The 25,666-nt window shown below is 41.7% G+C and overlaps 2 protein-coding genes across 3 annotated transcripts in view; one reads left to right on the top strand and one right to left on the bottom strand.

The window, feature by feature from the left end:
- The window catches only part of LOC108175429 (tolloid-like protein 1), a 301,771-nt gene that overhangs the window by 40,719 nt on the left and 235,386 nt on the right, over positions 1–25,666 (bottom strand). The gene's annotated exons all lie outside the window — the stretch shown is intronic.
- Positions 19,922–22,225, top strand: LOC149124857 (transforming protein RhoA-like). Of its 2 annotated transcripts, XM_089301983.1 has the most exons (2): positions 19,922–21,214; positions 21,321–22,225. In XM_089301983.1, the coding sequence occupies exons 1-2, from the start codon at positions 20,313–20,315 to the stop codon at positions 21,367–21,369; spliced, it is 951 nt and encodes a 316-aa protein (XP_089158109.1). In that variant the 5' UTR covers positions 19,922–20,312; the 3' UTR covers positions 21,370–22,225. The 2 variants fall into 2 exon arrangements, with proteins under 2 accessions (XP_089158109.1, XP_089158110.1); XM_089301984.1 differs by lacking the exon at positions 21,321–22,225 and having other exon boundaries at positions 19,922–21,295.

Genomic DNA, 25,666 nt, shown 5'->3' with positions numbered 1-25,666 from the left:
AATCTCCAGATCATATGTAAACAAATGGAGACTGCACAACACACTCCTGAATGGACAGTGGGTCATAGAAGAAATCAAAAGAGAAATCCAAAAATTTCTGGAAACAAATGAAGATGACAATACAACATACCAAAACTTATGGTATACAGCAAAAGCAGTGTTAAGAGGAAAGTTTATAGCAATTGGTGCCTATATCAAGAAATTGGAAATACATGAGCAATTAATGCACCTCAAGGATCTAGAAAAACAACAGCAAACGAAACCCAAAACTAGTAGGGGAAAAGAAATAATTAAAATCAGAGAAGAAATAAAAAAGTTGAAACAAAAAAAATACTAATCAAAATACCAAAGACATTCTTCTTAGATCTAGAAAAAATGAAGCTGAAATTCATCTGAAAACACAGGAAACCTCTAATAGCTAAAGCCATGTTACACAACAAAAAGCCAGAGGCATGACAATACCAAATTTCAAGACATACTACAAGGCAGTTACTATCAAACAGCCTGGTACTGAGACAAAAACAGATGAAAAGACCAATGGAACAGCATAGAGACACCAGAAATCAAGCCAAGCATCTACAATCAACTTATATTTGACCAAGGAGCTAAAACCAATCCCTAGAACAAGAGCAGTCTCTTCAAACAATGGTGCTAGGAAAACTGGATTTCCACATGAAGCAGAACTCCAACCTTATACCTTACTCAAAGATCCATTCAAAATGGATTAAAGACCTGAATCTATGACCTGATATCATCAAATTAATAGAGAGTATTGATGAAACCCTGCAAAACACTGGCACAGACAAAGAGTTCCTGGAAAAGACCCCAAAGGCACAGGCAATCAAAGCCAAAAAAATAATAATAACAAATGGGATTACATCAAATTAAGAAGCTCTGAAACACTCAGGCAAGTGAAGAGGCAACCAAAAGACTGGGAGAAATTATTTGCAAACTATGCAGCTGATAAAGGATTAATAACCAGAATATATAAAGAGACCAAGAAACTCAACAACAACAAAACAAACAACACAGCTAAGAAATGGGCAAAGGACTTAAACAGCCAATTTTCAAAAAAGGAAATCCAAATGGCCAACAGACACAAGAGAAAATGCTCAGGATCACTAGCCGTCTGGGAAATGCAAATCAAAACCACAATGATTGTTTCATTTCACCCCAGACAGAATGGCTTTCATATAGAAATCAAAAAACAATGAATGCTGGCGATGATTTGGGGAAAGGTATCCTACTGTTGGTGGGAATATTAACTGATAAAACCACTATGAAAGACAATTTGGAGGTACCTCAGAAATCTAAATATAGTCCTACTATGTGACCCAGCCATCCAACTCCTTGGAATTTACCCAACAGAAATGAAAAGCAGCAAATAAGAGAGTTATATGCACCCCTATGTTTATTTTAGTTCAATTCACAATAGCTAAGACATGCAATCAACCTAAGTTCCTCTCAACTGAAGACTGCATAAAGAAATTATGGGATATGTACTCTATGGAATATTACACAGTGGTAAAAAATGAAATCCACTCATTTGCAACAAAATGGATGAATCTGGAAAACATCATACTTAGTGAAATAAGTCAGTCAGTCCCAAAGGGACAAATACCATGCATTCTCCCTGATCTGTGGTAACTGATAACTAGCAGAGCACCCAAAAGGTAACCTGCAGAAGTGAAATCGACACTATGAGAAGCAATGACTTGAACAGCCCTTGTCTTGACTGTCAAGGAACAGGTTTTTTTTTTCCTTCTTAATAACATTGGTTGAACTCTTTACTTAACATAGAATTAACCATATGTGTATAAAGTCAGTTGAAAATAAATCCCAGTTAAAAATAAGAGTGAGAATTAGAGAGGGAGCAGTTACATAGTTCTGCATACATTCCTACAGACACACTTCTTGTTTTTTTTTAAAGATTTATTTATTTATTTGAAAGAGTTACACAGACAGAAGAGAGGTAGAGAGAGAGGTCTTCCATCCATTGGTTCACTCCCCAGTTGGCCACAACGGCCAGAGCTGCGTTGACCCGAAGCCAGGAGCCAAGAGATTCTTCTGGATTTCCCACATGGGTGCAGGGGCCCAAGGACTTGGCCCCTACTGCTTTCCCAGGCCATAGCAGAGAGCAGGATAGGAAGTGAAACAGCCGGGTCTCAAACTGGCGCCCATATGTGATGCTGGTGCTTCAGGCCAGGGCGTTAACCCACTGTGCCACAGTGCCAGCCCCCAGATGTACTTCTAAGGGTGAAGCTAAAAACTTGCCATGGGACTCCAAATCCCATTAAACTGGGTGATAATAACACCATCTAAGTGTTAAAGTGATCATTTTAAGTGTGTAACTGATCATATGGATAGGATTAAGTGTTAAAGGGATCATATAAATAAGATCAAGTGTCTGATAATAACAATAGATAGAATTTAAAAGGAGAGAATGTTCCAACATGGGAAGCAGTCCACACAGCAGACTCATAGAATGGCAAACGCCCTGAACAGCACTCTGACCTCAGAATCAGGCCTTAAGGCATTCTGGTCTGGCTGAAAAGCCCAGGAGAGAATTTCAGGCATGGAAAACGAAGACATTGTTGGGGGGGGGGCGGTAGAGTCCTACATGAAGGGTCTCTGTGAGTGAGACTCCAGGGGAAAGAAGAGGCCATCAAACAAAGATGCCCTTTTCTCTAAAGGGAGGAGAGAACTTCCAATTTGATTATGGCCTTGTCTAAACACTGACGGAGTTTGTGGACTCAAAAGGCTTCCATAGGCTTGGCAGCACATGTCAAGAGCCTCTGGTGATCACTGACATCACACATGAGAGTGTTAACTGTTAAATTAACAACAGGAGTCACTGTGTACTTACTACCCATGCAGGACCTCTGTCCTTAAGGAGTTGTACTGTGAGGGTTAACTGTAAAACTTGTTCTCAGTTTTCTATATTTTGTGCATGTGTGAGTGCAAATTATTGAAATCTTTACTTAGCATAGAGTTGCTCTTCTGTGTATAAAGTTAATTAAAAATTAATCTTAATGGAGAATGGGATGGGAGAGGGAGGAGGAGGTGGGATGGGAGTGGGGGCGAGAGGGCAGGTATAGGGGGAAGAACCACTATATTCCTAAATTTGTACTTATGAAATTTGTACTCATTAAATAAAAAATCTCTTTGGGAGAAAAAGCAAGCTGAAGGCAACTGCTTTCCATTTAAATGTTTGTGAGCACAGACCTTGTTCTGTTTTTCAACAATCATAAAATAGCTGAGTTGTATGAATATAAAATTTTTTAACTCCTAAAAATGCATATTATTACATTCAGCTGACTCTATAGCAATTGCAAGTGGCTATGTATCTTTTGTGGATAATACAAAAATTTTATTCAAACACTCCCCTCTCAAAATATCATCTTCAGGATTGCAATACAAGAGGCTTCAAAAGGTTCCTGGAGAATGGAATTAAAAGCTAATTCACGGGGTCAGTGCTGTGGTGTAGTGGGTAAAGCACCTGCAGTGCTGGCATCCCATATGGGCACCAAATCCCGGCCACTCCACTTCCGATCCAGCTCTCTGCCATGGCCTGGCAAAGCAGTGGAAGATGGCCCAAGTCCTTGGGTCCCTGCACCCACTTGGGAGACCCAGAGGAAGCTCCTGGCTCCTGGCTTCGGCTCATTGCAGCTCTGGCTGTTGCGGCCCATTGGGAAGTGAACCAGCAGAGGGAAGACCTCTCTCTCTCTGCCTCTCCTTCTCTCTTTGTGTAATTCTGACTTTCAAATAAATAAATAAATCTTTTTTTTTAAAAAAAAAGCTAATTCACATTTTTATTATGAGATTTTTGGTGATCCCTTGTATACTCTAACACACCCTACACGACCTGTCCATGGAACTTATGGAGAATTTTTCTCTGCCAAATCAGCCTAAACTGTGGGCTGGTTTACCTTTACTTCTCACCACACATACTCTGTATGACAAAGGCGACTTGTCTATTTGATTGGCTTCAATTTTCCTCAATCATTCCCACATTCATTTCAAAGGACAGCAGGGAAAGAAAAACATCAAATGATAGAGAAATGGAACACGTTCACTTACACCTGCTTTCCATATAAACAGAAAGCGAATGGGGGGGGCACCTGCAGGATCACCTTATCTGGCTAATGTCTGGCAGGGAAAGATCTATAGGATAAACCTGCACGAAAAACCTCTCCAGATGAAGGGACAGACATCTACATGATGCAGCAGGGCATGGCGATGTAGGCCTCACAATCTAGCAACCTCTTTCCATCAGAGACGTAAGAACTTCTCATTCTCTTCATTCAAGGGCATGAAACGTGCTTCCTGTGAGTAGGATGATTACAATTATGGATACTGCATGTGCTCTGTATGTTTTTATGAGAAACAGTGAGCAAAGTGTTTATGGAAACTCCAAAAGAAGAGAATAAACCATCTCTACTTAAATAGTTATTTAGTAATAAATAGCTAATTAATTCTACTTTTGTTAGCAAAATTTTAAAATAAAGTTGAACTTAAACACTAAGGAGATTGTAATTAAATCACTGGCATCCATTTTTTAAAGTATTTCAGGGAAAATGTAGGTTTTTAAAAGACTTCTTTATTTAAAAGGTGGGGCAAGAGAGAGAGACAGGGAGAGAGATCTTCCATCACTGGTACAGCCCACAATGGTGGCAACCACCATGTCTGGCTAGGCTGAACTCAGCAGCCAGAAACTCCACAATGAACTCCCACATGGATGGCTGAGGCCCAGGCCTCTTCTGCTGCTTTCCCAGGTGCACTGGCAGGAAGTTGGATTGGAAGTGGAGCAGCCATGACTGGAACTGGCATTCTGATACGGAACCCTGGCAGCATAAAACACAGTGGCTCAGCCTGCTGTTCCTCAATGCCAGCCCCAAAAGTTGTGTTTGTTTTCTTTTAATTTTCGTCTTCATGTTTCACCTCCTTCTGTGACTAAGACAGTAGAGAATAAATACCTGCAGTCTTTGTAGCATTTCAGAGAATGTTTTCTGCATCCATTCTGTGTCCTCTGAAAGGTCATCCCCACCAAATGGAATCAACCATGAGTCTTCTTGACAAGTCTACAGACAAGTTTAAACACTTTGTAATAAAGGAGCAAAGGCTCATAACCATTCTACAACTAATGCCAGACCCAGCAGACAGCACTGGAAGGTTATACACTAAGGAGAGAATGAGCTGGATTGTGGGGGACTTTGCAGGTTTGACTAAATAATGTGAATTGGAACCTTCACCAGGGTTGGAGAATGTCAGACCCATTTCCCATATAAGGCCCGTGAAATCATTTGATCTGGCCATGCCCAGGCAACAGCCGGTGGCACCTGAAATTCAATAAACCTACAGCTGGCTAATTTTTAAGCTGATAATTTTGTGTGGTCCACAAATGATGCTATAAATATCCAAATGGACCTTGGCAGAACAAAGGTTCCCCAGCCCTGCAAGCAATGACTTTCAACTCAAAAGCCAATCAGAACAAAGCAACACTGTTTTTATTTCTCCATATCATAGTATTTACAGTTTTGAAATTTCAGTTAATATTAAAGGAAAATACAAGATTTACACTCATCAAAGAAGATGTGATTGGACCGCTGCTGTGGCATAGCATGCTAAGGCTCCATCTGCAGCAAAGGCATCCCATACAGGGCGTTGATTCATGTACTGGCTGCTCCTTTTCCAATTCAGCTCCCTGCTTACAGCCTGGGAAAGCAGTGCAAGAAGGCCCAAGTGCTTGGACTTCTGCACACATGTGGGAGACCCAAAAGAAGCTCCTGGCCCCTGGCTTCAGATTGGCTCAGCTCTGGCCATTGAGGCCATCTGGGGAGGGAACCACTGGATGGAAGATCTTTCTGTCTCTCCCTCTCTCTGTCTGTAACTCTACCTCTCAAATCAATCGCTAAATTGAAATCTTAAAAAAAAAGAGGATGTGACTTTTAAGGTTAAGAAACAGTGCAGACTTAGGAATAAGCAGCCACTATGTCTTTGAAGAAGCAGGATTCAGGAGAACTATTTCAGGAGCAAAGGAGAGAAGCAACGGCAGGTAGGAAAATTAATCAGTTCAAATGTCAGGGGCAAAAGGACAACTCTGTGTATAATTAAAGGAGAAGAAACAGTCGTGAGCAATGTTTAGAAGAACTGTTTTTTAAGTCTTTTTAAAAATTTTTTAAACATTTTTAAAGGCAGAGAGAGAGTCAGACACAGAGAGGTTTTCCATCTGTTCACTTCTCAAATGGCCATCAATGGGCAGGGCTGGGCCAGGCCAAAACCAGGAGCCAGAAGCTTCCTCTGGGTTTCCCACATGGGTGCTGGGGCACAAGGACTTTATCCATCCTCTGCTGCTTTCCCAGGCACAGTAGCAAGGAGCTGGATCAGAAGTGGAGCTGCTGGAACACAAACTGGCACCCATATTGAATACCAGCGCTGCAAGCCGTAGCTTAATCTGATACACCACAGTCCAGCCCCCTTAAGTGTAGTTTCTTGTGGAACACTAGATGATGTATTCACAGAAAATAGATCATAGCAGGTGTCCACAGCAGACATTTCTGAAATGGCTTCCAATGTCCCACACACATGACTGCCATATTTTTATGTGAACTCTCTTCGTGTGTGTGTGTGTGTGTGTTACCTTTTATTTTTTTTTATCTGACCAGAAGATTACAAAGATGATTTGTCTTCTAGTTCAGATATTCTTTCTTCTCCTTCACCAAGTCTGCTATTTTGGCCTTCCATTGCATTTTTTAATTGATCTATTGAATTCATTTCTAATATTTCATTTTGATTTCTCCTTAAAATCTTAATTTCACAGGAAAAATATTCATTCATGTCATATATGTTTTCTTCAGTTCATGGATTTCCTTCTGAGTGCCTTTGAGTAATCCTATGGTTAACTGTTTTTATTCTGTTTCTGGCATGTCCTCAATCTCTTCATCTTCCCATTCTAATATTGGAATGTTATTGTGTTTCTTTGTGGGGATCATGTTTTGTCTTTCTTATTCTTGTGTCTTGAATTTCTGTGTTTGCTTTCAGGCATTGGTGGAGTTGATTTTTGTATTTTTCCTCTGCTGGCTTTTAACTTTGAGCTGTGCCTCTGTGGCTTAGTGAAATCTCTGCACTTTCTGTGAATACCAAGAGGTGAGTGTGGGTGTGGCCAGGGAGCTCTGGTCATTGCTCCAGGACAAGGCGAGTATCCACGGTAACAGAAAAATTGGGCATGCTAAATCTCAGTACCCAGCTACACTCTGCACTTTGTCGTGTAACTACTGAGTCCCTACAGTCTGAGCACACAAGGCTCCCACAGTGGCTGGGTCCAGAGGTTTCTGTCTGCCCTGCCAGTCTGTCTAGTAAACTTAGAGGTTGACATTCACCAATATGGCTTCACATAGGCATGTTGATCCTCGGAGGCCACGGGAGCCTTACCCTCCCAAGTGGTAAGATTGCTCAGCCATCTCCAAGCCAGACTCAAAGTCAGTGGGGACTGAGGATTGTTCCCTATAACTAGAATCTCTGAATCACACACATGTAAAGAGCCACTGGCTGAATCTGCTCCCTCCCCACCACTGCCACCAGCACTGGTGAGAAGACGTTCTGTCTCAGCCAGTTGCTGTGTACACACACAAAGGCTTCTACAGCTGCTGCCCAAACCCAAAATGGCTCCTGCCCTTTCTCAGCTGGGCAGCGGGCAATTCTGTGGGGAAGTTGGGGCAATATTAATGTGCCGTCTCTCTTTCACTGGGCAACCACTAGCAACTACTAGGAACCACTGACCCCCAGGGCTCCACAATGGACTCATGCCATGCTCTCTCTACAGCTACATCACCACGGGTTGCTACCGTCTGGTCTCACCTCTGTCTCCAAACTACCACCTGCTCTGGCTCTGAGCTGCTGCAGTTGTCTGTGTTCGTGCTGTGTGTCCGCATCCTCCACACAGGTCCACGGAGTTCTTCCTTTTGTAGGATTTCCAGTGCAGTTTTCTCTCCAATTCTCCCGTGAGAGTGCACTTCCTACACTTTTTTTAAAAAGTTTCTTTAAGGATTTTTATTCAGAGAGAGAGAAATGCACAGGAAAGAGAGGGCTTTAATTAGTGGGGAAAGAAGTCTAGAAGCTAGATTGGGTCCATACCATGCAAAGAGCAGGCTGGCATGAGGAAGCATGCAGGCAGGAAAGCAGAGGCAGGGCAGAGGCCATAAAGCCTTGCCCTCAGAGGTGCAGTGCAATAGGGGTGCGCAACCGAAAAAGGGAGGGACCCACCATGCTCCAGGCCCTTTATCTATCCCAAAGGTGGTGGTTACATCGTCTGATCAGCAGGTGAGCGTCCAGGTGAGATCAACAGGGGCATGACATCACACAGGGGGCGTGGTCTCCAGCTTACAAATCTGATCAGTTTTATCCTGTCTGCCTGCCTGCATCATTCCCCCCTCAGAGAAATTCCAGACTGTAATCTTAAGGGACTCTGGAGGGTGTCGAATCACTATATCTTCTATAGCTGCTTCCTGCTGATTAGGGGCGTAGTGCAGGACTTGCCTGCCCTGGGTCTGGAAGTCTTCGCCTATCTCATCTAATGAATTTGTTTTATGAGCTGGAGAATTTTTGGTCACCACCAATGGCTGTGTTCCCTGCATGGCCAGTTGTTCTTAGAAGTTGTTGAGTTCTGAAACATTTAAGTTTGTTAAGTAGCATGAACAAAACTGGAACAAAGCCAACTGCAAGTGGTGTGCCCCTTCAGATAGAAAGAACTTATCTTACAGACTTCCAGATAGTGAGTGGTGATAGGCTACCCTTATGTAGAGTATAAAACCATTTAGCTTGAGTGTAGAGGATTATAATAAAAGAACCTAATAAGGAATTTATTGTCAATAGCAGCTCCCAGACAGAATCAAAAGAGGAGACAGGTACAGCATGTCTGCCTTAAGGTGCAGCAGTCTTGATACAGCAAAAGCAAAAGCTTCACTAATCTTTTTGTTTTTGAAGAGATATCTAAGATCCTCAGTTGACTTCAGGAATAATCAGATGTGCCTTTTGAGTTCACCTGTGAAGACTTTGAGCATGACCACCTCAGTACACTTTTTTATCCTTAGTCTAGTGCAGTACGTCTTTCCCTAATCTGCCATCTTGGAATCTCTCCCCAGTATGGCATTCTTTGAAGCCAACCTTGCCCTCTTCCTTTTTTCTCCTGAATTTCTCAAAAATTTTTCATCTCAGTCTTGTAACTCTTTCACTGAATGTTTCCTAATTAATTAAGTTTCATTTACAATATTTTCTCTTCAGTTTAAACTTGATGGTAGAGACCATGTTTGCTTTGTTTGTGTTGACAAAAAATTAAGTCATTTGTCAAAAAATATTTAGTTAACTGAAATACCTATGTTGATTATTAAATGCAGTAGCTAAAAATCATGGATCTTGGGGACATCTATCAGTTCTGGATCTTTCATTCACTACCTATGTTTACTTTCCTAATTATGGCATGTAAAATACTAATTTGCAACCTGCAGGGGACAGAATCAGGACAGCTGGCATATGATCCATTCTATTTTTTTTTTTTTTGACAGGCAGAGTGGACAGTGAGAAAGAGAGAGACAGAGAGAAAGGTCTTCCTTTTTGCCGCTGGTTCACCCTCCAATGGCCGCCGCAGCCGGTGCACTGCAGCCGGCGCACTGTGCTGATACGATGGCAGGAGCCAGGTGCTTCTCCTGGTCTCCCATGGGGTGCAGGGCCCAAGTTCTTGGGCCATCCTCCACTACACTCCCTGGCCACAGCAGAGAGCTGGCCTGGAAGAGGGACAACCGGGACAGAATCTGGCACCCTGACCGGGACTAGAACCCAGTGTGCTGGCGCCGCAAGGTGGAGGATTAGCCTATTGAGCCACAGCACCGGCCCCATTCTATTCTTGGTTACTATGGAAATACACCCAGAGGAACAAGGTATGGCTAGTCACCTAATCCAAGCTCCTTAAACATAGATATCTAGACAACATGTTTATAAGTTGCTATGAAAGAATATCATACACTGGGTGGTTTAAAAAATATTCTTCAGGGAAGATTTGGTGTCTGTTAAGGGCCTGCTTTCTGCATCATAGATGATTGTTCTCCGTGTTCTCACATGGCATAAAGAGGGCTGGTGGGCTCTCTGGGGTCTTTTGTAAAAGCACTAACCCCATTCATGTGGTCTTCACCCTCATCACTCAATCATCTCCCAAAGGCTGCACTGTCTAATATTGTTGTATTGGAGGTTAGGATTTCAACATATGAATTTGAGGGAACACATACCTTCAATCCATAGCACCAGAGCATGAGGCAAGTAGACTAGTGATCTTTGGTAAGAGGAAGCACCCTTATCTATGGTACACTTCTAGCAGGATGTCTCTGGTTTATAGTTGCTTATAGTAAATACACCTGAAATCTGTGGACTCCCAGAGACTCGGTTCTCTGAATAATATCACACAAGTTGTATAAAACTCTGGGTTAAAAAGGTGTTATTTCAAAACATCAATTTTCCTACTCTGTAAGGTGACTGGCAAGAAGATAACAGAAAACTTAAAAACAGTGTTGGAGATTTATGGGATGCTATCAAACTACCCAACATACAGGTCTTAGGGGTTTCTGAAGGTGTGGAAACAGAAAATGGATTAGAAGGCCTTTCTAGTGAAATAATTACAGAAAACTTCCCTAATTGGGAGAAAGAAAGGGACATCCAAGTACAGGAAGCATAGAGAACTCCTAAAAACACGACCAGAAAAGATCTTCACCACAACACACTGTAGTCAAACTCTCCAAAGTAAAACCTAAAGATAAGATTCTAAAATGTGCACAAGAGAAACGCCAGATTAATTTCAGAGGATCTCAAAGTAGACTCACAGCTGACATCTCATCAGAAACACGACAGGCTAGAAGGTAAAGCAAGAGATAGTCCAAGTCTTAAAAAAAAAAAAAAACAACTGTCAACCCAGAATACTGTACCATGCAAAGCACTTTCATTTATGAGTGAAGGTGAAATAAAGACCTTCCGTAACAAACAGAAATTGAAAGAACTTGTTGCCACTCATGCAGCCTTACAAAACATGCTTAAGGATGTGCTACACAAGGAAAACACAGAAACATGGTTATCACTATGAAAGAATGAGAAGCAGAAAATAACCCAGTAAAGGTATAATATAAATCCAAAGTAAACAACAGGGATATTTGAGCAAAAACAGCAGGGCCAAGTCAGTGCTCATCAATAATAACCTTCCACATAAAGGGCCTCAACCCTCCAATTCAAAGATACAGACTGGCTAAATGGATTAAAAAACAAAACCCATCTATTTTCTGCCTAAAAGAAACTCATCTCACCAACAAAGATAAACACAGACTGAAAGTGAAAGGGTGGAAAAAGATATTCCATGCTAACAGAAACCAAAAAGAACTTGTGTAGCCATCCTAATATCAGAGAAAATAGACTTTAACATAAAAAATGTTAGAAGAGATGAAGAAGGGCAATATGTAATGATTAAGGGATCAATTCAACATGGAAGATGTGATTATAATAAATGTATAGACACCCAATTAAATGGTACCTGGCTAATTAAAAGAAATGTTAATGAATCTAAAGGGAGACACTGACTCCAATGCAACAGTAATGGGGACTTCTATACCCCACTTTCAGCAATGGACAGATCAACCAGGCAGAAAATCAACAAGGAAACAACAGACTTAATCCACACTATAGACCACATGAACCTAAAGGATATCTACAGAACTTTGCACCCCTCAGTGGCAGAATACATATTCTTACCAGTGCATGGAACTTTCTCTAGGATAGACCATTTGCTAGGCCATAAAGCAAGTCTCAGGAAATTTTAAAAGATTGAAATCATACCATGCATCTTCTCTAACTACAATGGAAAAAACCTGGAAATCAACAACTCAAGAATCTCTAGATAACATGCAAACAAATGGAGACTAAACAACAGGCCTCTGAATGAACAGTGAGTCACAGAAAAAAATCAAGAGAAATAAAAAATTTCTGGAAACAAATGAAGACAACAATACATCATATCAAAATTTATGGGATGGGGCTGGCGCTGTGGCTCACTTAATCCTCCACCTGCAGCGCCGGCATCCCGTATGGGCGCCAGGTTCTAGTTCCGGTTGCTCCTCTTCCAATCCAGCTCACTGCTGTGGCCTGGGAGGGCAGTGCAGGATGGCCCAAGTGCTTGCGCCCCTGCACCCACATGGAAGATCAGGAGGAAGCACCTGCTTCCTGGCTTCAGATTGGCACAGCGCCAGCCGTAGCGGCCATTTGGGGAGTGAACCAATGGAAGGCAGATTTTTCTCTCTGTCTCCTTCTCTCTCTCTCACTGTCTATAACTTTACCTGTCAAATAAAAAAAAATAAAAAAAAACTTATGGGACACAGCAAAAGCAGTGTTACGAGGGAAGTTTATAGCAGTTGGTGCCTACACGATGAAACTGGAAAGGTGCCAAATAAATGAGCTATCTATGCATCTCAAGGACCTAGAAAAACAACAAACCGAATGCAAAATTAGTAGGAGGAAAGAAATAATTAAAATTAGAGAAGAAACAATATTGAACCAAAAAAAATCAGAGAAACAAAAAGCTGGTTTTTGAAAAAATAAACCACACTGATACAAAATGGGTTAAAAAACAAGACCCATCTTTTCTCTGCCTACAAGAAACACATCTTACCAGTAAAAATTGCCATTTTTAGTCAAAATTAAAAAAAAAGAGGGAGAAGTACTTAAATCAATAAAATCAGAGGTGAAAAAGGATATGTAACAACAAATACCACAGGAATAAAAAGAATCATCAGGAACTACTACAAAAAGCTGTATTCCAACAAATCAGGGAACCTAGAAGAAATGGATAGATTCCTGGACACATACAACCTACCTAAATTGAGCAATGAAGAGATAAAAAACCTACATAGACCAATAACCAAGATGGAGATTGAATCAGTAATAAAGACCTCCCCTCCCCCACTCCAACAAAGAAAAGCCCAGAACCAGATGGCTTCACTGCTGAATTGTACAAGACATTTAAAAAGAACTAACTCCAATTCTTTTAAAGCTGTTCAAAACAACTGAAAGGGAGGGAATCCTCCCAAACTCCTTCTATGAAACCAGCATCACCTTAATTCCTAAACCAGAAAAAGATACAATAGAGAACTATAGAGCAATTTCTCAGATGAACATGGACACAAAAATCCTCAACAAAATACTAGCCAATAGAATCCAATAACACATCAGAAAGATCATTCACCAGGACCAAGTGGGATTTATCCCTGGCATGTAGGGATGGTTCAAGATTTGCAAATCAATCAATGTGAACCATCACATTAACAAATTAAAGAACAAAACCCACTGGTGCCGCGGCTCACTAGGCTAATCCTCTGCCTTGCGGCACCAGCACACTGGGTCTAGTCCCGGTCGGGGCACCAGATTCTGTCCCGGTTGCCCCTCTTCCAGGCCAGCTCTCTGCTGTGGCCCCGGAGTGCAGTAGAGGATGGCCCAAGTGTTTGGACTCTGCACTCCATGGGAGACCAGGAGAAGCACCTGGCTCCTGCCATCGGATCAGTGCAGTGCCCCGACTGCAGCGCGCTGGCCGCGGCAGCCATTGGAGGGTGAACCAATGGCAAATGGAAGACCTTTCTCTCTGTCTCTCTCTCACTGTCTACTCTGCCTGTAAAAAAAAAAAAAAAACCCATATGATTACCTCAATAGATGCAGAGAAACCATTTGATAAAATATAACATCCTTTCATGATGAAAACCTTAAGCAAATTGTGTATAGAAAGAACATACCTCAACACAATCAAAGCAATTTATGATCAACACATGCTCAGCATCTTATTGAATGGGAGAAAGTTGGAAGCATTCCCACTAAGATCCAGAACCAGAAAGGGATGCCCACTCTCACTATTTCTATTTAATACAGTCCTGGAAGTTTTAGCCAGAGCCATTAGGCAAGAAAAAGAAATCAAAGGCATACAAATTGGGAAGGAGGAAGTTAAACAATCTCTATTTGCATATGGCATGATTCTATATATATGGGATCCAAAAGACTCCACTAAGTGGCTATTGAAACTCATAAAAGAGTTTTGTAAAGTGGCAGGATATAAAATTAACACACAAAAGTCACCAGCCTTTGTATACACTGACAATGCCATGACTGAGAAAGAACTCTTAACATCAATCCCATTCACAATAGCTACAAAAAATATCAAATGCCTTGGAGTAAATTTAACACAGGATGTCGAAGAAGGGTGGGAAGCAGGTGGAAGGAAGGTCAGGAGGGGAAGAATCACTATGTTCCAACATTTGTAAATGTGAAATGCATAAAGTTTGTATGCCTTAAATAAAATGTTTCTAGGTTAAAAAATAAAAATAAATTTCATGGACATATCTCAAAAATGCTAAAAAAAAAGAAAGAAAGAAAGAAAAAACCTCCAAATTCCAACATACTAGGGATTAGATTTCAATATATGAATTTGGAGAATTCACATTCCATCTATAGAATCATGGAATTCGTGGAAGACAGGATGATGAGTCATGATGAGATCTCTACTTTAGAAAACAGGCACAACTGGCAGGGACTCATTTATTATTTCTTCAGATTGATGTATTCTTACCTCTCTCAAAAAGAAAAGTGCTTTGATTTTATTATGGAAATTACTCATATACATGCAGAGATATAATAAAATAGAAACACAGAACTATTTCTTGAAGCCTGAGATTGTGCAACAGCCTTCTCAAGACATAAATTTGTGACCCAGAGCATGATCCAAGTAGTAGAAACAAGTGTCTTGAAGGAAAGTCAGAAAAAAAAACTCACCGGAAGATTACTAACAGAAAAACAGTCATACACTACAGGATATAAATCACAGGGCAGAAGTCATCCTTCTAAGAAATCAGTTAAAATCTTAAGTGGCCTTAAAATCTTAACCTTGGCTGCCTCAGAAATCTTCAAATGTGAACTTGTGTTCATCATATGCAGCCTTCAAATGAGCCTAGAGTAAAATAATTTTCCATCTGTCATGCTTCATCACAGAATACCACCTTGCCCTTCTCAGAAGCACAGAATTGTCACCCTCACGCACCTTACTTCCTCAGAACTAAACACCGCACTTACAAAAATCTCCCTTCTTTCCCACCTCTTCCTATCCCACTAATAAAATTTTAAAACTCTAAAATACTGTTATTTGATTAAATTCTAAGCAAATATTTTAAATATTTAATTATACATTAAATATTTAAAATATTAATTTTAGTTTAATCTAAATGTATCCAATAAATAATCCAACTTTCAAATGTTTGCAAATGAAGAGTAATGCAGTAAATTCATGTATCACTGAGAAATTTTAAATTTTTTCAAGTAAAAAGTTCATTAAGACTTTGTGCAAGTCAGAGTGGGGCAATATGAAAATAAACCAGAAACATCAGAAGTAAAGATGAAATAAACTGTAACTCATCTATAAGAAGAATCCAGTTACCAAGACGTATGGGTAGATTTGGATGAATTATCTGCTTTTCTCGAAGTTCAAGTCAGCCCCCAAACCTTGGTATTTACTTTGGGGGGAATCCTACATGGGAAAACCAACAAACCTGTCTGCAAATAACCCCTTATTATCACCAGTAGGCAACACCTAAAATGACGGAAGAGCAGGTCCCACATCCTTCAAAGATAGCTATCTGAAGGCAACTGCTGCTGGTGGGAGTGTGTGGGGAAGACAAGCAAGAAATTCACCAACCCAAGACACTGCACGGATGGAAGGCCATGCTCTTCTGTCCCTGCGGAGATGCAGGGAACACACCATACTCCAGACCCACCAGCAGCAGCAAGAAGCACATGATTTGGGAAAGATCAGAAATTTTATACAAGTCCAGCCCCCCAGATTCAGGCACATACAATCTCCCCAAGACTAAAGTTGAAACAGGAGTATCAAGTAATGTTTCTCTCCTCACTAGAATTCTTACTCCAAATACCAAAGGACAAATATCGGATCTCACAAGAGCTACTGAAATCTGAGAGTGTGACAAAAATACTGAGAAAATCCCAGTGCTTTCTGTATGCTGCCTCTGCTATGGCCTAGCTTATGAAATACCCTAAATTAATTTCGGGTGCTGGCCTAGAAATCTGATTCTTGAGTTCAACCTTACTGAATGGCTTATTTTTTGTTTTGTTCGGCAAATACTCTGTGCATGCAAACACAGTGGTAGGCATGGGCAAGATCTCACGGAGAACCCTGACTCCCATTACCATACGGTAGTAGCTTGGCAGGTAGGACCAGAGTTCATGTCTAAAGTCCACTGTCACGGAGATTTCTTCTTCCACAATAGCTCTTGATTGAGTCTTCACTTTTATTCCCACTTCCACCACCCCAGCACAAATGGTATTATATTGAACATAACTTGCAACACAGAAATTTGCCTGTTTGTGATCTCTCCCCTAGCTTTCTACACCATCCATAAAACCTTTCATAAATCTTTATTAAACTGCTTTTCTCATGCCAGCCCCTGTGCAAGAATCTTCAGTAGATTCCCAAGTCCTACATTCTGATATCCATGACACCAATGAAGACAAGCTAATCTATGGACAGTGCTGGAAGGTCTAACATAATAATTAGGAATATAAGATGGCACTACTTAAGCTCCATTCAAGTTTTAAAAAACAGGATAAAATTATAAGACTGAAGCCCATGGAGTTGCATTTGGAAAATGTTGTATAAGAGAACTATATCAGTGTCCATTCAAAAAGTATGAACTACACAGAGATGCAATAGTCCTCCATTATCAACCAAGGATATGTTTTAAGACATTCTGCAGATGCCAGAAATCATGGATAGTACCATATATATATACCATGGATACTTTTCACTAGACATACATACTTGTGATAGTTTCATTTACGTATTAGTCACGGCAAGAGATTTCTAAAAAAATCTAACAAAATTAACAATTATTAAAAATACAATGCTATTTAAAATATGAATTGCTTATTTCTGGATTTTCCATTTAGTATTGTCGGACCACAGCTGACTATCGATAACTGAAAATGCTGAAAGTCAAACCATATAATTTCAAATAAAACATAGTTAACTAAATAAAAAACTATTAAATAGTTTCACTGAAAGAGTACAGACAAGAGGTAGCAACTGCAAGAAACAGTTTTTATCCATAGGCTTGAGGGAACAAAGGGAAAAGGGTGAAATTGTTAAAACTTAGAAACTTGGAGGAGAGGCTTATGCTTGATGGTTAAAACTTCCATTCCATGATTTGTTTGCCCTTAACTAGGACTTCAGTTGTTTGGTGTCTTAGTTTGTTTGGGGTGCTATAACAGGTATTTCTCACAGTTCTGGAGGCTGGGAAGTGCAAGGTCAAGGTAGCAACGGCTTTTGTCTCTGGTGAGGGCTCACTTCCTGTTAATACAAGGCACCATTTCACTATGTCCTCACGTGACGGGAGGGACAGGCGGCTTTCTGTTTCTTCTTGTAAATGACATGTATAAGGGCTACATTTTAAATGTAATCATCTCCAAAAGGCCCCACCTCCTCCTTGGAGATTAGAAGTCCAACATAAGAATTTGGGGCATACCCAAGCATTTAGACTATTTGAGTAGTCCTGACAGGCTGAGAAAACCTCCAGGCCTGATGGGTCTGAATCCTTAGTACCCTGCTTTAGTCGCGCTAATTTTCCACTAGCTTTTACAAATGGACATGAAAGTATGAAGTATCCCTAGAAAACCCCATAATTTCCAATGGTGCCTCCACTGTATGACATAAGTCAATTTCCCTTACATTTCCAGATGTAAAGTACTGAATACGTTCTTTTGAATTGTTTTTGTTGTGTTTTGTTGACGAAATGCAAAATATAGGCCGGTGCCACGGCTCACTTGGCTAATCCTCCACCTGCGGGGCCAGTACCCTGGGTTCTAGTCCTGGGTTGGGCACCGGATTCTGTCCTGGTTGCTCCTCTTCCAGTCCAGCTCTCTGCTTTGGCCCGGGAGTGCAGTGGAGGATGGCCCAAGTGCTTGGGCCCTGCAGCCGCATGGGAGACCAGGAAGAAGCAACTGGCTCCTGGCTTCGGATCGGTGCAGCACACCGGCCATAGCGGCCATCTGAGGGGTGAACCAATGGAAGTAAGACCTTTCTCTCTGTCTCTCTCTGTCTGTCTAACTCTGCCTGTCAAAAAAAAAAAAAAAAAAAAAGAAAGAAATGCCAAAATATTACATATATTAGATCAAACAGGAAATATGACATGAATTACACAGTAACTCTAAAGACCAGAACATTTAGAAATGGATTTGGTCTCAGAAACTAACACAAACTGTATCATTTATGGAAACTGATTAATAGTGCTTCACTGCTTCATCAGTGGCCAGCATTGCGGCCCAGTTGGTTAAGATACCACCCTCAACACCAACATCCTATATGATCACCAGTTCAAGTCCTAGCTGTTTCACTTCTGATCCAGCTATTTTACCTACTTCATATAGTCCTTACTACAACTTGCTAAGGTATGTATTATTGTCCCCATTTTACAGAAAACAAAACTGACCCAGATTGACTTGCCCAAAGCTATTCAAACAATGAACAACACAGCACCAAAACACACTTTTCTACTACCAAGTCTTGATTGTCACACCATTCCACACTATTGCTTATTATAAACAAAATTCATAGATATAGTAAATCAAATTATCCGATAGGATTACTACTTTAGTAATGTAAATAAATTCTGAGACATGATCTAAACTTTATGAGTTATGCTGATCTGTATTTTTAGTGATTCAGTTAACTTTTTCATCCTTATCAGATGTCTAGAACTCAAAGTTCAACAAATATTAATAAACATGATTTGTATAATCATTCCTTGTCCCTTTCCAAGAAAAAAGTCATTTTACAATCAGTGTTTCTGAAATTAGTATTTTTCCCTTTTTCTAACAGATGTAAGACACCTATTAGTTTGACTTACATTTCTTTTGTCTGTTATATAGTTTACACCTAGGTTTGTGTTGCACTACATCTTGACTGCATACATATTACAACACACTCATGGCTTCCTTTTGAAATGGCTCCTGCTCTATGACATTAGTGGTATGTATTAAAAACAGACAGTAGGGTGGCATGCTAAGATCTGGCAACAATGAATTCTATCACTTACACCTTAAGTCAGATTCTCCCTTTCAAACTCCATTTCTGAACCTCATTTAACCCTTTCTCTCAACTAGTTAATACCAAATGCCTAGATCTTCATAGACTCCTTTGTCTGCAAAAGGATGTCCTTCTAAGTCATTGAGACTCTGGGCCAGAAGCACTCCAGGTACGGAAGGTATAACACTGAGCACAAGAGACTCAAATCTGCCGTGGGGGGAGTTTCTGTTCTACTGGGACCTCCCCATCAAAATTCTATCCTTGAGTGTCTTTGCTGGGATGAGGAAATTTCAGATTATGGTATACAAGGGATGGAGTTTTTGCTTAAAAAAAAAAAAACTTATTAATTAAAATATCCTGACATAAGTGGGATGCATTTACCCTTTCCTCCTTTCTCCTGTGAAATGAATTTTTAATTTAAAAATATAATGATGTATTATGGAAAAATGTATAGGGATGTATAAAACTAAACTGTTGCATCAAAAATTCTCAAACATCATTAAGCAGTTTCCATTTTCCCTTTCTGCATGAGTATGTTTCCTGAGGACACCACTGGGGTAAAAACTCTTGCTCAAGTTCGCACAGCCAGCAGGCCAGAGAGTAGAAACCCAACCCGACCTAACTTAATTCTCAGAGCAGGGTTCAAGGCCCTAAACTCGGGTTGTGTCAGCATGCATAGTATCCACACTGCTGGTGTGCAAGGTGGCACCATGCCACCTGCACAGCCCACGTTCCTACCTGGAGGTGAAACCCAGAAGCGTGCCGTCACCACGCTGCCACTGCGGTTGCTACAAAAACGAGGTCCACAGTTTCCAGTCACTCCTACCGTTGTGAAAAACGCGCTGTCTCCACACCACGCCGTCCTCACACTGCCCTCACTTGGCAGGGCAAAGGGAAGGCGCCATGTGTCCACGCCACGCCGCTGTTAGGTCCACACACAGCTTCCGGTCATTCCTGCTGTTGTGAAAACCAGCACCGCATCATCTCCATGCCGCCATCGTGGTTGTTATAAATACGAGGTCCACACACAGCTTCCGGTCATTCCTGCCGTTGTACACACCGCACCGCGCCGTGTCCACACGGCCATTCCGCGCCGCCCTCACACTGCCCCCAGTTGGCCGGGAGAAGGGAAAGCGCGCCACGTCTCCACGCCGCCATGTTAGGTCCACACACAGCTTCCGGTCACTACTGCCGTTGTACACACCGCACCGCATTATCTCCATGCCGCCATCATGGTTGTTATAAATACGAGGTCCACACACAGCTTCCGGTCATTCCTGCCGTTGTACACACCGCACCGTGCCGTCTCCACACGGCCATTCCGCGCCGTCCTCACACTGCCCTCACTTGGCGGGGAGAAGGGAAAGCGCGCCGCGTCTCCCGCTCCCGGAGCTGCAGGGCTCCCGAGCAGCTCGCGCACGTCAGTTCCCTCGTCAGCCTCCGCAACGCCCCGGACTGGCGCCCGGGCAGGGCCTGCGGCGCGGCGCCTCCCTCCGCCATGGCTGCCCTCCGGAAGAAGCTGGTGGTGGTGGGAGCCGGCGCCTGCGGCAAGACGAGCCTGCTGGTGGTGTTCAGCCGCGACCACTTCCCGGAGGAGTACGTGCCCACGGTGTTCGAGAACTACGTGGCCGACGTGGAGGTGGACGGCCGGCGGGTGGAGCTGGCGCTGTGGGACACGGCCGGCCAGGAGGAGCACGACCGCCTGCGGCCGCTGTCCTACCCGGACACCGACGTCGTGCTCCTGTGCTTCGCCATCAGCAGCCCGGACAGCCTGGAGAACGTGCCGGCCAAGTGGGCCCCGGAGGTCCGGCACTTCTGCCCCGGCGTGCCCCTCGTCCTGGTGGGGAACAAGAAGGACCTGCGGAACGACGCGGGCACCAGGCGGGCGCTGGCGGCCTGGAAGCAGGAGCCCGTGCGGCCTGAGGCAGGCAGGGACGTGGCCAGCAGGATTGGCGCCTTCGGCTACCTGGAGTGTTCGGCGAAGACCAAAGAGGGCGTGAGGGAGGTGTTTGAGATGGCCACGAGGGCTGCTCTGCACGCCAGACGCGGCAAGAAGAGGTGGGGCTGCCTGGTCCTGTGAAACCTTGAGGCTCGGTGCGAGTGGCGTGTTCGCTGGGCTTCCTGTCTGCTTATTGGCGTTTTTTTTTTTTTTTTCATTTATCAGTGGTTTACCAAAGACTGCAAACCGGAAGTCACCTTGCTACAGCGTTTAGAAGTCAACCATGGTCAATGATATCCAACTCGGCCACCACCACCATCCCCCCCCGCCACTGCCCTGTACCCTAACCCTGCCTGACACAGCAGGTGCTGTGAATTTCTTCACTTCTTTCTTGAAAGAGAAAGCAGGTGTCTCTTGTGAATCAGGTTGGAACTACTTTAAAACCAGCATCCCACCTGGCAGCTGCAGGGTACTCTGATGCGTTACCACTGCGGAGCTTTGCTCCTTAGCAGATCTCATTGGTGTACCTCTGGGTATCCAGTTTGTTTCAAAAAAAAAAAAAAGGGGGGGGGGGAGTGGGGACTCAACCAGCAAGACCCAAGTCCATGCGGCTGTGGCAGAGTTACAGCTCTGTGGTTTCAGGTTTGTTACCTTATGGTTCCTGTGTAATTAGTGCCACTTAATGTATGTTACCAAAAGTAAATATATCTACCCCAGGCTAAATGTGGTTTTGGTATAATTGGATTGCATAATACCGATATTTGCCAAGCCTTCAGAATGTGTATTGGCTTGTAAAAAAAAAAAAAAAAGTAGTGTTTGAAAAAAATTGAGATTGAAGTTTCAATTTCAGTTTTGAAATTCCCACTGTGTTACTATCTCTGGTAAAAGATAACCACATCACTTGTTTTCTACCTATATCAGTACCTGTTTCCAGAGATGAGCTAAGTCAATAGGACTTTGTTTTCACACCTGAGGCAATTAGAATCTGTGGAAGGTGCTATAATCTCTCTCACCTGGCCTGCAGGCTCTGGCTGTAATTCACAGCGCTTTTTCTCTTCACTGGGTCTAGGTTCCCTCACAGAGAAATTGCCAATCTTAAAGGTGGAACTTGATTTCCCGCTTCTCTTTAGTGGACTAATTTTTTTCCCCTGTACTTGTTAATTTTTCCAACTAATAAAATAAAGGTAGTTTCAGCCCCAAAAACAGTGCTGAAGTTTTTTGAAACCTGAAATGGCAAGAAAGGTGGTAATGGAGGACAGATTTCAATGTCACTGTTAGTCTAAATTATTAAGCAACCAGATAGGATTTATAGAGATTTAAAATATATCTTCATGGTGGGAATAAACAAACATTATCTTGGTTTGTAGCTCCATTCCGAATTCTGTAAAACACTGGTAGAAATGGTTTGCAAACTTGTTCAGTACAGGGCCACATCATAAGTATCTTAGGCTTTACAGACCATTCTTTGTTGTGTATTCTTTTTTTGGTGGTGTATTTTATTAACAACCCTTTAAAGAAATAGAAAGCATTCTTAGCGCTATGCAAAAACAGGCCCCAGGCCAAATTTAGTCCATTAGCTGTAGTTTGCTGTCCCCTAGAAATGGGTGTCTGGTTCCACCACAACCTTCTCTGCTATTGTCTACATAAATGTCTAAGATGTACAAGGTGAACTTTTTCACTGGAAGTTTTGTGACTGGCCGAAACAGAGGTAAACTTAAAAATTCTGATTATATTTTTTCTTTTAAAAATGCTCATGTTACAAAATAAACAGATACAGCGATTTCATGCTATATTAACATAAAGAGATTCTTTGTTTTTCTTTCACTTATAAAAGTTCAAGAAATACTTTTAAATTTTCAAATTGAGTGTTTTTTTACAACAGTAAGTGCATAAATGATTGCTGTATCATCAGAAGTAAATGTATAGCAATTCATTGGGCATTGTAGAGTATCACAAATATATCAAAGTAGACTATATATTTTTTTGACAGGCAGAGTTAGATAGTGAGAGAGAGAGACAGAGAAGACTTTATATTTTTGGCCGGCGCTGCGGCTCACTAGGCTAATCCTCCACCTGCAGCGCCGGCACCCCGGGTTCTAGTCCCGGTTGGGGCACCAGATAATGTCCTGGTTGCTCCTCTTCCTGTCCAGCTCTCTGCTGTGGCCCAGGAGGGCAGCGGAGGATGGCCCAAGTGCTTGGGCCCTGCACCCCATGGGAGACCAGGAGGAGGCACCTGGCTCCAGGCTTCGAATCAGCGCAGCGCGCCGGCTGCAACGAGCAGCCATAGTGGCCATTTGGGGGGTGAACCAACGGAAAGAAGAACTTTCTGTCTCTCTCTCACTGTCTAACCCTGCCTGTCCCCCCCACCCAAAAAAAAAAAAAAAAAAAAGAGCGAGAGAAGACTTTATATTTTAAAGATAAATGTGTTCACTTATTTTCTGAAATTGCTTTCATAAAAATGTTCCCTATACAATTGCTGGTTTTTGTAGCATCTTTTTAATACATTTTTACTACCCAGACTTTGTGTTTCAACCTGTGTCTTTTTTGGACGACTATAAACTAAAAAAATTCTTTTTTGTTCAGGTAAGAAAAATAATTTTATAGTGAAAAATGTTTCACTGTAGCTCGTGATGAGACAGGGGTTATTCCACTTATTAGTTTGCACACAATTGTGAGTAAAATATAGTTGCTTAGTTCTAATTCAGAGTATTTGGAATGGTAAAAATTCCAGTTCTTCAAAAGAGGTCAATGAATAAAAAAATGATTTTTCTGAAAATCAATTATATCACTTATATTAAAGCCTTGTGTACTAATTGTGAGCTACATATCAGCAATTACAAGTCACGAAGCAGATAACATAGGCCTGATACTACTGCCGAGAGCAGAGGTCCTCTTTGGAACCAACTCAGCTCTTATGAAACCATTTGATATGAAAACCATCTCTCTGGCTTTAACTTTTTGCAAAACTGAATATCCAGAAGTAGTTTGGCATGCAGATCCCATGATTCCAAATGCACATCTTTGCATGGTTGTAAGATTTCAAAGACATTTAAGTCTCTAGGACAACTTAATAAACTATCAATTTGTTTATTTGCTCCTAATAAATTGTTAGTTGTAGAAAAAAATAAACTATCAATTTGCTTTTTTAAGTATCTGATCTCTAATCTTAAAAATGAAAGAAACTTTTAAAATAACTGTTGGAAAATTTATATAATCAGTGGAACAGATTAAGTGCACATAGGTTTTTTCCCCTACTGAAGTGGTATTAGAATCTCTCTCTTCCTTTAATGAGTTTTGCTGTCAACTTTATCATGTGATCTGATTCTAAATGTTTTTAACTTGAGAATCACTGTCTTGGCTTGCCTAAAAAAGTACAAATTGCAAAGGGAGTGTCATAATATCTTGCTTCTCTTAGGTGAAAATGACCCATGCAGATGTTCAGGTAAAGGAAATTTGGCCTGGCTATCAAATGGTCATGGATGAAACAAACAAGAATTTCAACTGAAGCCTGAGATTTGCAATCTACATCACTGCTTTTCCACTGAGTAGCATATGAATTGACAATATGATCATCTACTTTCTGTTATCATTAGCTGATTGTATTATTGGTTAAAGCCAGCCTATGAGGATGAACATATAGCTTAATATGCAAATCAAATAAAATGTGAAATACACTTATTTACGATATACTTGCATTATAGAAAGTATGATTAAAATTTAAAGTAATTTAAAAAATTAAAAGTAATTTTTAAAAAGATTTATTTATTTGAAAGGCAGTTACAGAGAGAGAAGGAGGGACAGAGATTGATCTTCCATCCACTGGTTCACTCCCCAAATGGCTGCAATAGCTGGGGTTGTGTCAAGCCAAAGCCAAAAACTAGGAACTAGTTCTCACTGGGTTCTGCTACTTTGTGCCCCAGCAGACTGACTCTTTCCTATTACCTCCCACTACACCCCACTCTCCAGATGCTCTGGTTACTGTCGTTTCTACTGAAGTTTGTTTCAGCAATTTCTACACTGGTTTGGATATTCCTGGTAGGACGCACTATGGTGATTGATTAACACTATTTTGTAAAAAAAAAAAAAAAGTATTGTAGTATTGTATGCGCACTTGTGTGTCACCTGTGTTACAATCATTTGGGTTCCATTTCAGGCTTTGGCTCTGGTTACTAACGTGGAGTTAGCCAAACTATAGTTTGAGTGCATGATCATTTCTGACACCCACTGCAAGGAGTCCAGCTACAAAGTAAAAAGGGAAAATTTATACAAGATTTCTCTCTGACTTCTGCACCAACTTAAAAGTCAGTAGTTTCCCAAAACTACCCTTGTGCTTGCTAATTCACGAGAAAGGCCCACAGTAATCAGGAAGGCTGTTACACACCTGGTGATGACCAATTGTAATGCAGGGGAACAGAGGATTCCACATGCCCTTAGCACATACTGCCTTCTCGGCACTCGTGGGTGATAAACACACATGCAGTGCTGCCAACCGGAGAAGCTGACCCAGGTCTCCCCGTGAGCAGAGCTGTTATTGTGGTCCTATTAGGTAAGCGTGATGGATTGACTGCCTC

The sequence above is a fragment of the Oryctolagus cuniculus genome, chromosome 8 (genome assembly GCF_051225735.1).
Source record: "Oryctolagus cuniculus isolate XC-2025 breed Fujian yellow rabbit chromosome 8, ASM5122573v1, whole genome shotgun sequence".
Taxonomy (NCBI): Eukaryota; Metazoa; Chordata; class Mammalia; order Lagomorpha; family Leporidae; genus Oryctolagus; species Oryctolagus cuniculus.
This window is presented reverse-complemented; position numbering and strand designations above follow the sequence as displayed.

Excerpts from the sequence above, each read along its gene's own strand:
- LOC149124857 (XM_089301983.1), top strand. The coding sequence starts at position 20,313 with ATGTTAGGTCCACACACAGCTTCCGGTCACTACTGCCGTTGTACACAC. Across the intron at positions 21,215-21,320 it reads GCCAGACGCGGCAAGAAGAG|TGGTTTACCAAAGACTGCAA; the intron begins GTGGGGCTGCCT and ends TTCATTTATCAG.